Below are 13,120 nucleotides of genomic sequence, written 5' to 3' on the forward strand. Positions count from 1 at the left end.
AGGTTAGTCTGAAACTATCAAAAACACCTTTGTTGCACTTGGCCCTGCTTTGCCACACATATAAGAAGGTCAACACAACTAGTTACAACAAACTATAAGGGAAAAATGTACCACATAATTTACACTGTCTTAACTGTGATGCCCATTAAAAACACATCATAAAAATATGAAGATAGGAAGCTTTTAATTAGGTGCAGTGATTGAAATCTCAGTTTCTCCACCTTTTGGAAAGTGTTGATCAGAGAATATAACCACATGAACCATGACCCTTGTTGTTACACTCTGCGATAATGTCTTTAACATAATCTTCTTCTACAACACATGCTCATGGAAACTAGCGTGTCCTTAAAGGAATAGCTCAACCATTCAATATTTCCACTGGCCAAGTTAAAAAATTTAACTGAATATCTTTAGTGATGTCCGTGATTGCTTTTATAATGTCTGGCTTTGTCCATATATAATTATGTGCTTTTCTGTGTCTGGTTATATTTGTGTCCTGTGTCTTTTGCAAGAATGATCTACTTTTCCTTTCGGTTTCCACTCTCCATGCTAAGCTAAGCAGTTGCTCTCAGTAGCTTCATCGTTGCCAAACGTACATTGAAAGCTTTCTCATTTAACTTACAAGAGATGTTCTTAAAATGTTTAGCTAATGAATTTAAGGTTGTGGAAAGTTAGCGGTTTCAGGGAGATAAAGAAAAAGATAATTCAAGATGAGACAGGACCTTACATTGTGTTTGTTGCAATAAAGTCAACACATCCAACGACTACCCTAACAAAACTGCAGAGGATACTGGGACACTGGATATCTTGATATATTGAAAGAGGGAAGGTGGTGCAGGGAACTACCATTCAAAGAAGTAATTAGAATAGAGTGGGCATAAATATAATTCAGTGTCAACCTGTTTGGTCACATTCAAAAGGATTTTTTTGTTTTAATGATTGTCGACAAATAAATCTAATTACAGCTTAACCATTGTGACAACATTTCACTTCCCTTTTTAATTTATTAGTTTTCATTTTGGATGAAATGCTCCTCGAACGTGTTTGGATTAAAGCCTGAGAGACTGATTTTAAAATATCTATGATCCCAGTGGAGGCTTTTAAAAACTATCAGAATTTATATTGAATAGAAGAAAAGATAAACTTGCAATAAAAACTAATCACAGAGGAATTGTTCTCGGTAAATTTTGAGCTGTTAATCATTTTAGCAAATGAGGGGTCAGCTGATCTTAGTGAGATCTAATTCTGGAGACTGAACCTCTCTCTTCTTCACACTTTCAGCATCACATAACGATGTTAACGCCTCATCGCCTTGACACGTCAACTCATGCTTTGTGCACGACCCCATCTCCTCCGCGAGCTTTCCCCCGCCGCAGCCCCTGATCCTTGCCACGCCGCGTCGTTCATTAAGCGCTCGGCACCGGAGCGCCGCCGCCCACAAACCGACATTCAAACAAAACACATCTCAGAGGGAGAGTGGAATTAATTGGGCTTGTTGTGTGATCTTTGTTCTGGAGCTGCAGATGGAATAAAACCACTCTTTATTTTTCACACATGCTTAACACAGTGTGATGACAAACTTATTTATATATATATAAAAGAAAACAACAAGCACATGAGGAAGAGCAGAGAGCGGCTGCTTTGCGTTTCTAGGCTGCTTCATTTTTCACTCCTACCGTGTGGATGGAAACATAAATATGAAATTGATCGACAGGGTGAATAATAAAACAGGCAGAGATCGACAGACTCACAGGGACTTCCACATACTTGGCAGCAGCTTTCACCTTTAGGGGGGACAGGAGGGGCAGGAGGAGCAGGAGGAGGAGGAGGAGGAGAAGAAGAAGAAGAATGACACTGAAGTTCAGCTGGGAAGATTTGGTTTCCAGCAAATAACAGGTTGCCTATGTGAGTGATGAAAGAGACAGCTTGCTGCTCTATGTTTGCAGGAACAAAAACATGGCTACTCACTGTGAAAGACAGGAATGAGGAGAAGAACGTCCCTTCATCGTATCTCGAGAGCTTGGAGAGAACGCCGTCTAAAACACCGGCAAACTGTGGACGGGAGGAGAGCACAACAATTTACTGCAGTTATTTTCCCTTTCAAAATCATTTTTCAACCTTTATGGCTCAACATCTAGTTCAAGAAATGTATTTTTATTAGGAACATGTTGAAATAGTCTGTTGGATCATCTTGTTTCTGAAAAACGTTACTTGTTTACTTTGTTTTTAATCAACATTCTGTGTTTATTAAAGGGCATAAAGCCAACTCACAAACATACAACAATAAAGAAAATTCAGATAAACTAAAATGAAATAAGTAAGATCAACATGTAATATTTAATAAATACTTAATGTAAGTGATAATTATTACAATAATAATAAGAAAAAAAACGAAAAAAGATCCGGAGTTAAAGCAAAGCAGCTCATTATTAATCAAAAGAATAAGATTTGACTCCAAAGAATAAATAACAGAGCTAAAAGCAGTCAGGTTGGACCCAACTCCCTCCATCTAAAAAAAAATAATGCTGAAAAGCATCAAATAAAATAAAAGTCAAAAAAAATAAAGAGAGAGCAAGACAATTTGATTGGAGGACAGAAAGAGATTTTACCTTTGAGATGAGGGAGGAAATCATTTCTTTGAATGACTCGTCAATCAGCACATCGATTTTGGAGTGGTACTGTTGCTGCAGGGTGGGGATGGGTTGGGGGGTGTGTGTGTGTGGGGGGGGGGGGGGGGGGGTAGTACAGAGGTGAGGGAGAGACGTATCGCCGGGGAGACATTGTGTGGAGGGAGGGGGGTGGGGGCAAGAAGCAATATTCCATTATTTACAAAAAACTAATGGCACACAAAGACTAAAACTGACTCCTTGAATCCCTGAAATACTGAACAGGATTGTCTGAGCTGTAAAATAAAAACCTGCAACATCAAGTCTACACACACACACACAAACACTTACACACACACACAAACACTTACACACACAAACACACCTCACCCCTCCCTCTGAGCACAGCGAGGTGTGAAAACCTTCCCATCCGTGTAACGCCGCTGAGTTAAGCAGCTAATAGGACCATTATGCAGCTGAATGACATTCCCGTCTGCGCTGGAAAAGCGAAGGAATCTGAAGGATACTTTTTGTGCGTCTCCCTACAATTAGAGCAGCCTTGTATTTCTCTAAAGCACCGGTCCAGCTGCGAGGACCAAAGGCTCACACAAGATTCAATTAATCCGCCATTTCATGTCTCGTTTTACCCCGCCCCCACCACAAAAAAAAAAACATATTCATGGCACCTTTTCCCTTGAAGGAAGGAGAGGAAAAAAGGCTGGGGCTGAGCACTGAAAGGCAGCAGCAGCAGGGGAGTTCATCTCTTGGCGACAATGGCCTTTCACTGGCCGTCTAAAGAACACCCAAATTAAAAATTTCAATCAACAAAGCTCACAGATCGCTGACAAATTGTGGGTCGAGGGAGGTCACCGCTGCCAGCCCTAATTCTGGTTTATTTTTTCCCCCCCCCCCCCCCCCCACAAGTCCGCAAAATGGCAGTTCCTTTTCAGTGCGCCAAATCTTTCTGGCAAATCTTGAGAGCTTTTCTTTTATCCCACTCCTAACGTCAATTAACATCACTGCAATCGCCTTCTTTTTCTCTACAAAGGCATCCGCAAAAAAGCAGAGAGGAGAAGTTGTGCACAGTTAAACCTGAAAAGAACAATTATTGCTTTTAAAAACATTTATCTGTTCATTGAGCTCCAGCCGCCGTCGCTGCTACTTCAGCTCTGTGAAATGTTTTAGATTCTGAGCTGGGTCATACTTTCAATACGACCCCACCACTCTCTATTTAAATTACCTCAGCAACAAAATGGCTGCAGACAAATTAGCATTTTCATTGTTTTCAGTTAATCACCCCAATTTAGACCAGGGACTGTAAAGGAAGAATTCATGAATCCAGCAGGAGATTCTCGCCTGGATTAAACTGTCAAGTGCAGATTCTTTGCGGGCGAATCTGCAAAACTGGTCAGCAAAACACCCAATGTCTGCACATAAAACCAAAAAACTAGAAGAAAAGGTGAGGAGGAGCAAATTTTTAAAGAATATATAAGAGAAGGGTCTGGACCGGGGTCAGATTGATACCTCTTGAAAAAACTAATTTGTCGATAGATTGACTGACTTTCCTGACACCTTTAGCATCTTTTTTGACAAACCTTTACTATTTTCTTTTGAAGATAGTTTCTAGGACTTTCATGCGAGCAAGAGGTCAGCCTCTCTCAGCTGTGCCTCATGTTGTGTGTTAAGACAATGTGTTCCATTGAGTATATAGTGAACACCTTGCTGTGAACATGAAGGCAGGGCGGGGTGTGGCCAACAAATAAATTGTTTTGCTCTGAGATGCTGAACAGAGAATTTCACAATTTACTATCTGTGTTGAATAAGTTTTGACCATTGTCACACAATACTGTATATGCCACTATATATTATGGATATAATGTGTATTGTACATTATATCTGTAGAGGAGAATAGTGCCGGGCTAATTCCAAAGATACTCCCTTCTCTCTCTAAGCAGTACCCAAGGTCAGGTTATACTGTAGATAAAGGACCAACCATCAGTACATTGTAGTGTCTACGCTCATGGACTGTCATATCCTATTCAGATGCCAAAGACAGAGAGGCACCAACTCCAACCTTTTTCCGCATTACACCAGTAGCAAGACGTAAGGACACAGTGTGATTAAGGAATGCATACTTTAGGCTTAACTATCGAATAGGATGTGAACACCTACATGTAACATAGGGTTGACAGCAGTTCTAGCCATTCATGGATGTGCTGTTAGAATGGGTGATGTAAGTAAAGGAATATATATACTGGGATGCTGTGGGAGATATCTTCAGACTCGGGAGTGACACTTGCTCATGTTACTTTGTTAGCATTTGTATATTGTTCCACCTTCTGGTCTCCTTGATGCATCAAGTCTGCATTAAAATCTTTTGCATAAGACATCAGCAGCTGACGGAGTTCTACTTTCACCAGCTTCCAGAAAACGTCCTTAACATCCCGAACATTGTTTTTTTTTACCTGATGCTGGTAAATGATTTAGATCAAGTCTTCAGACCCTTAAAGGCCCCAACACTGCATGTTATTCAGTGTCTTTGCTCCACCTATAACTGAGTAGCTGGACCAAATGTATTCAATCAATGAAGGAGTTTTAAGGAATAGTAAGGAAAGATGTGAAATATGCAGTACCCACTGTCCTACCATGTGCTTAGATTTGAGATTTGTGGAGAGGTGTGAAAGGAAAAATGGTGATGAGTCGATGGAGGAGACTTACCCATTGTTTGTCAATCTGGGATTCAAACAATGATGTGCAGGACACATGGACATGGGGTACGGGGAGAACATGGGACAAAGAAAAGAATGCAAACATAGTCAGCCAATCAATAGAAAAAAGCATTAACATTAAAGTCCAGTTCTGGTTAGAGCTATAAAGTCAAACATTATCAAGTTTTAATCATGATTTCAGTCTCTGTGGGTCTTAAAGCTAATTCCACTATTGGCTTTGACAACATGGAGAAACTAGCAGAAAGCAGACAAGTTGTAAATATCTTCTCCCTTTGAAAAGTCCCTAGAACGATTCACTCCTTAATCCAAAAACATTTAATCATCAAGGTTATTCTGTTTTGGGGTGAATGAAGTTCGGCCCGACAGACTGAACAGCTGCTGCGTTTGGAAAGCCACAATCACTTCTCAAGTGGTGACAACAAAATTCAAAGATTTCCTTTTTGTTGCTATGTCCATTTAGGATGTTAAGCCTGTTATTATATCTTAGTCTGCTTGTGATGCTAGTGCAGCAGGAAGCCATTTCCTCTTAATAATGAGCAATTAAACTAAAACACTTTCAAAACCTATTAAGTAAACCGTGCCATGTTTACAGCCATGACATTGGTAGGGTCAGGTAAACATCTGAATTTTGTATGTTACGGATACTGTAAACTTATATAAGTACCCCTAAGATCATGTGATGTCAATGTACCTGTGACGGCCTTGACTGGTGAAAAACAGTAACTTTCCAATCATAGCTTAGCCACCGTAGCTATGTATAGCAGGTCTGTCAAACTCAGTTCTCCACATGTTGAAGCAGTGAGCATGAGTACGTAGTTAGATAGATGGTGGAACAAAAGTTTAAGAAATGTTTTAAAATTGAGCTCATCTCTGCTGTAATAACATGCTTTACCAACTAGCTTATGAAGTACAGTAGTTACTTTTTTATCTAGCAACTCATAAAAGGGTCTAATATATACAACAAGTTCAGAAATGGGAGCTTGTAGATCCTGGATTTCAATCAAGCCACTTCCGGCAACAACAACCCCCCCCCCCCCCCCCCCCCCCCCCAAACGATAAGCATATCAAACATATCTCAAATCCTCTAATACAATCTATTAATGACGTGCATTCAGACTCTCAGACTTCAGAATGGACAAAGGTTTTTCGGGAAAACATCGATACAGATTGCAAACTTGCCTTGTGCTAAACATATAAACTCACCATACTCACTGCAGATATCGTTTATAACATTTTTGTGGCAAAGTCTATTAAAGATATTCATCATATATATATATATATATATATATATATATATATATATATATATATTGCCTTTTTCCATTTATTCTTTACTAGTTCGCTAATTTGCATTTACTTTATCTCTACCAACTCAGTCTGTCAACTAATACATTAATAAACTTGTAATTCAGGACTATAATTACAGCATATCTCACATGGGAGCATTAGAATTTGACCATTTGATGAGCTGTGTGTGTTGCACTTTGACCCCACCTCCTTCATTTTCTCTTTCTTTATTGTCGCGCATGTTTGCCTGAAGGGATCTTTGTATCACATCATGAAAAAAAACGACATAAAACTATTGCAGCAAAGCCAGTGTGTATGTGGAAACTGTTCATGTGTATAAAGTTGGTTGGTATAATAGTGTGTCTCTCTGCAGGCATTTATTCAGTAAGTGTCAGCAGGAATGAATGGACAGATGGTGTTTTCGAACTGCGGTGGCAGCGGCAGCGGCTTGTGGAAACTGTAGAGGAGAGGAAGCTGAAGGTTAAGAGAACAGCGAGCTTAGCTCTCTGTCAAGACTGCCGGTGGCCAAGGGTTTTGCTCTCAGCAATGCCAAGGCTGCTGCCTTACACAGGCTTCCCGCTCATCCATTTACCAGCTTGTGTCGAGCGTCTGGCCGCTTCAAGTGAACACAAATACACCTGAACTCCCCGTCTGCTGGATGTTCGGAGGGAAACATTCACGTTTTAGTGGCTGATCTGACAGTCTGACTTGACCTATTCAGTATGAAGGCTGAAAATAAAAGGCGGCAGAGGATTTTTGAAGCTGACGGACCTTCTCTGACGATGAACTGTGAGATTTGAAGTGAAAAATACAAACATCCACCCATCATATGTGATTTTGTCTGAGAGCCAGTCAAGACTTCTTTTTTAACACGAAAAAAAACATTCTGCTAGTTCAGTTTATCCTCTTGTTTTGAACTTTTTTCTATGAATGAGTACTAGTTTTTAAATTGATAATGGATTAAGAGATCAGGGCCGGGTCAAGCCAACATTTAAAGCAGAAAAAAAATTACTTTTAGTGGAGCCACTGCAATAGGATGATTCTAGTCAGAGAGGTGGAGTAAATCTGTGTGGGGTTCAGTTTTGGTGAACATGGACAGTCCTCACTAAAACACCTTTAACTCAATGCACCGATCACAGCTAAGCACAAACACACTTTGGCTTCCTGATCAGCTAATCGAGCTAATTGTAGAGGGTGGGTCACGGTTAGTTAGAACCTAACTGTAAGAAGATAAGCAAGTATCTACATCGGTCCAAACGGCTGGATGGGAGTATGGCCTGTTCAAAGGATCCCTGCTCTATTATAATGTACCTTCCAGTATAGTGCTTTGATTTGTATTATGAGACAATTCTGAAATGTGCTTGCTTGTTTCACGAAAAACATTGTATGACTTGTTCAGGTCTGACTTCCAAGCCTCCATCTGGGGATATGGACCGACCAACCGTGAGCTTACCTCCTGTCCAGTATCCAGCACACAGAGCTTGGAGCACTGCTTCTTGGCGTCCATCAGCACATTGAACATGGTGCAGACTGACAGCGGCACCCGGAAGTCTGTGGACTTACTCGCTCTTTGCATTTTGGCATCAAACGCTGATTTTGTTCTTAAGGGATAAAAACAAAGAGGTTTTTATGACTTATGTTCCCCCGAAATGAGCGGAATTCATATAATACATATACAAGTGGGACAATTTTGTTGTGACAGCTTATTTTACAAACACACTGTGTATTTTTTAAGGTTTGCCAATGAATATAGCAAATTAAGTTTGACGGTTTGGATCTTTAGAACATGTACAAAGTTAGTTTTCAGGTGGTTTCAGACTCTCAGGTTAGAAAAAACAGGAAGTCAGTGAGAGGTACAATAATCTACAGAAAGCATAAGCAATATTGTGCCAGAGTTGAACCCTGAGGTCCAGCTGTGGTAACCTCTCAGTCTGACCTCTTGACGCAGGCCTCCATCATGTCGCTAGCCATCAGTTTGAGTCTCTGCTCCAGATGTTTGGCAAACTCTGGCTCTGGCCAATGGAGGTCCAGGACGAACATCTGTAGAGCATCCAGCTTCCAGAACAAATCCTCTGAGGTGGCGGAACCATTACTGCAGAGACAGTAGAAGGGTTTTTCAACTGTAATGAACAAACACAACTTGATCACTCACTTTAACCATGGACTTGTGGATTTTTCAAAATTTAAACTCCTGTGATGCTTATTTGTTAATATGTATAATAGTACACATAAGACGCAGAGAATTGTTTTTTTCTCGTTTGTGTGTTCATTAATCATTAATTTAATGTTCACATTGTGGTGGTGTGATAAATTGTCTGTCTGCAGCCAACTGATTTCAAGAGAAGGACTAAAGGAAGGAAACGTATCTGAAGACCCTTTTTAACATGAACATGTTGACGTACATAAGTGCTTTGAAGGACCAGTGGTCAGAGAACACATCAGTGTCCTCAGAAAAAGACTTGTGTGTGTTGAGGCCCTATAGTGGTTCTTCAACAGGTTTTGGTTGTTTCTGATGCAGAGCTGAGTGGTTTCAGTCAGTAAACACAGCACGAGGCTGAAACAGAGACAGATGGACGTCTCCCCGCCTCCTCCTCTGCGCACAGGTTTCACTGCAACACATGGTAAATTTCTCCGCCACCGACATCCAAGTGTACAGCACCCAGCTAGAATGACAGTCACGGGAGGATGGAGGTGGATGAAAAGAGGTGGTGGTGGGGAGGGGGGGTTCAAACAAGTGCCACTCACTCCCTCACTTTCTCACTTTGCCTTAAAAAGACTGTTACCTTAACAAGTGGCGCTCAGGAATAAACGCTTTGGGCTGAGTCCGCAGTGCAATTAAACGCTCGGTGGCAATCCCCCTCATGTCTAATTAGTGGTGCTCTTCTCTGAGCGCGCTCGGCCCTGCTCCCCGGGGAGCGGGACGATCCCACTCGCCCGTCTGTGCTCACTAATGAAGTGCCAGCTTTTTTTTCTCTCCCGCTCTCTTTTTAATGGATTGAGGAGGGCCAAATGAAGTGAGGTAGAAGAACAGTGCGGTCCGTGTTGTGGGAAAGGCTGGGGGAGTCGGAATGAGGAGCCTTTTTAAGAAAGACACCCTCAATCAGCCTCCAGAGACCCCCCCCCTCCTCCCACCACCATATCCTCCATGGCCACCAACACTGCCAGCTCAGCTTCACAATCTCGCCGTAAAATACACATGAAAACAATGATTCTAGAAATCAAGAGCTAGCAGGTGAATCCAGATCAAATGATCTTTCTGATATTCACAGCTAATTCATCAAGTTTATGGATTAAAAAAAACTGACCATCCATGCACATACTGTATACAAATAACGCTGTATGCCTTTTAGTGATTGTTCCTGTTGTTTATTATTTATATTGTTATATTGTTTATTATTACATAACTTTTTTAATCACAGCCTTTACTGCAAAGACGAAAATTAGCCATTAGCTAACTATGAATGTTAATTAAAGGACAATAGTATTAAAAAATACAGGATACAATAGATTGTATTTCTTACTGTACACATTTCCTGTCTCAAGGCCACAGTAAACAGAAAGATCTATGTTTCCATACAAAGGTGAATCCAGACGTTCAGTGACTCTCACTGAGGTTTCTGTGTTTTCCAGTGTTTAAAGGGTTTTTCTCACTCGTGTCGAGGGTTAAGGGCATAGGATGTCACAACTTTTACAGATCCAAGTCCGAAAAGGTAAATTGTGATTTGTGAATACGGAAATAATACAATAACATAAAATTCAATTTGACTTTGAGTGAAGTGAATTCTGACAAAAATGTGCTCCGCTGACACGTAGCTCAGAGCAGTTGCCAAGTAGCAAGCCATCTTGACAGTGTTGAACTTTGGAGCGGAGAGCAGGGAGGACCCAAAATGAAAACAGTAATTGTAACTTATTAGCAGTGATGCACCATTTGATTACTTTAACGACCTCCTCTACAAGATTAAAAACTGTGATAGGAGTCAATGATAAAAATAAATCTTTCAAAATAAAATCTTAATCCCATACTGACTAAAATAAAGAGCTGCTAATTTGCATTATTACTATTTTAATGGATGATTTAACGTTTAGCAGAAATAAAGGCAACAGAAGGAAAATCAGCTAAATTTATAATAATATATTTGTAATATATCTAAGATTATGGACATGGTAAAAAAATCTAACTTTCGTGTTCTGAAGCTGCTTAAATATACACTTTAAATTTCACAAACTGTGTTTTCCAGAAAAAACATCTTTATCATGATCGCCCCCTTACATACATAAAAGTACTCCACGTGAGCTTTGACCTGTTGTTTACTGGCAAGCAAACACAACTTGGATGTTGTTCAGTTTGTCCCTTATATTTTGTGTGGTACATTTTGAAGGTGAAGAAGAAAGGGCAGGTTGTTGTTCGATAAGAACTTTCTAACGTGAAACCACAGAACATTTCTCAACTTACAAGATGTCAGGTAGATTTAATCCTTGCAAGCTGCAACACAAAATTGAGGTGATGTGTTATTATGGCATTGACGTCCTTGACATTGTCATATGCACGTTGCTTTGCACCAAATCTTCAGCGACAAACACAAACCTCCCTCATGTGCTGAGTCTGGCTCATTAAGACTGAATATTTTTTCATGTTCTTCTGGTCACTCAGACGTTTTACAGTTATCAGTTCTGACGAGATAAATTCCATGACATAACAATAAAGACTCGATGAAGAGCGATGAAGACTCTTTAGCGATGAATAATCTTTAACAAACATGCAGATTAACAGAAGCAGAGCGGCTATGGCACTGGGGAGCATTCAGGACAGACAGTCCAGGCTTGAGGTCTTCACCCATACCTGAACCCCCCAAAAAACAAATACCTGACCTGAACTGATCCAGGTCTGATTTGAACATTCAACACTTCAGGTCAGACTTTTGTCCTTTGTAAAATGACTTGACCCTGTAGGACTCGGAACAGTTAAACATGAGCAACAAAAGTTGAACGTGGTGAATACAATGCTTGCAGTAAGTTCGGCAGCACAACCTGACACACCTATTACACATTCAGGTGTGCAGAGATATTTGAAGTCAAGCCATGTTTCAACCTGTCATGTCAAAAGGCTAATTACACCTCCATATTAATAATACATTTATTAAGCATTAGCCTAGTTAGACAAACTTTGCTCCCCAGAATGTAAGATATAAGATACATTTATTGGTCCCACACACATGCACACAAACACGACATGCAAATGGGGGAAATTTGTTCTCTGTTTTTGTCCCATCTGGTGAACACAGGAGGACACACAGAGCAGTGGGCAGCCATGCACAGCGCCCGGGGAGCAGGTGTTGGGGGAGTGAGGTGCTTTGCTCAGGAGCACTTAGACAGTGGGGTGGGGTAGGCACTTAGACAGTGGGGAACAGATCCAGGTGTTGTCCATACAGGTATATTATTATGTTGTCACTCCGTGGAGTCGAACCAGAGACCACCGTTGGATTCTCTGCCCATAGTCAAACTTTCTGCCACTAGTCCACTAGCCATGCTAATGTATTAGCATGACCATCATAAGCATGATAACGTACTACTAGTTCAGTTGTCCGAGGCAAGACAGGGTAGAGTTTATCTAATGAAGTGAGTCAGCGATAAAATAACGTAATGCTGTTTTTCTTGTGTTTGTAATTTGATATTACACATAAGGTATGTCCCCTAGTGTTCAAAGTGAGGAAATGTTTTTTAGTTACAGATGATTGGAAGCGCCAGCCTGGGAGACACGGAAATTCTCTCTGGTTTTCTCTGTCAAGTCTTATGAAATATGTGCATGATGTATTATTGAGAGTTGTTGGTACTTTCACCACGTGATCAATTAATAAACTTTAGCTTTAAACTTGAAATAAACAGGTGTATGTGATCAAGTGTGTTTCCTATTCCCCAATATCATTAGAGAAAAGGAAACACGGTGGATGGATGGACAAGTAAGTGAGGAGAATGGGCTGGTGTGTACCACTTAGTCCAGAAGGTCACAGATCAAGAGCTCCACTCTGCCTTCAAACCAACTGGAGGCAGATCAGTAAATACAGATTGTACAGTTTCTGGGTCTGTTTTGGTTCAGGTCTGGGTCTTGTTGATGGATCCCAATCAGTAAATCACTGGTGTGCTAAAACCTCTCAGATTGTGTAAAGACCTCTAGTCCAGACCATGTTGGAGCCTCTGAGATGTCTACCCAGCCTTGTACATACGTGTTTTCACACAGCGGTCCCATCCAGGCCGGTGCTGAGAAACTGGGCATCTGTGGCAGCGTTAGCGGAAGGCTGGGGACTTTGGGAAGAGGAACATTCGCTAAATTGTTTGTTAGGGACCTGTCAGTGGTGAGGCCGATCCAATGCAGAGCAGGAAAACGTTAAAAGAATAAAAGACAAAGAGAAAGAGAAGAAATAGTGAGAGGAACAGTTTTTCAAAGCGTGCACGCACACAGCACACTCACGTTTGTACTTCTATTTTAGTGAGGACACTCAA

General features: G+C 40.8%; 1 protein-coding gene across 2 annotated transcripts in view; it reads right to left on the bottom strand.

The window, feature by feature from the left end:
* cadps2 (Ca++-dependent secretion activator 2) overlaps positions 1-13,120 on the bottom strand; it is a 127,000-nt gene that overhangs the window by 29,816 nt on the left and 84,064 nt on the right. The window contains exons 18-23 of one of the 2 annotated variants that reach the window (XM_053426863.1): positions 8,559-8,714; positions 8,076-8,223; positions 5,325-5,339; positions 2,610-2,684; positions 1,969-2,052; positions 1,752-1,784 (exon numbers count right to left, since the gene is read on the bottom strand). In XM_053426863.1, coding sequence (XP_053282838.1) covers positions 1,752-1,784; positions 1,969-2,052; positions 2,610-2,684; positions 5,325-5,339; positions 8,076-8,223; positions 8,559-8,714 — 511 coding nt within the window. The remainder of the gene's footprint in view (positions 1-1,751; positions 1,785-1,968; positions 2,053-2,609; positions 2,685-5,324; positions 5,340-8,075; positions 8,224-8,558; positions 8,715-13,120) is intronic. The other variant, XM_053426864.1, reaches the window with a different exon arrangement.

Source organism: Pleuronectes platessa, chromosome 7, assembly GCF_947347685.1.
Source record: "Pleuronectes platessa chromosome 7, fPlePla1.1, whole genome shotgun sequence".
NCBI classification, from domain to species: Eukaryota; Metazoa; Chordata; class Actinopteri; order Pleuronectiformes; family Pleuronectidae; genus Pleuronectes; species Pleuronectes platessa.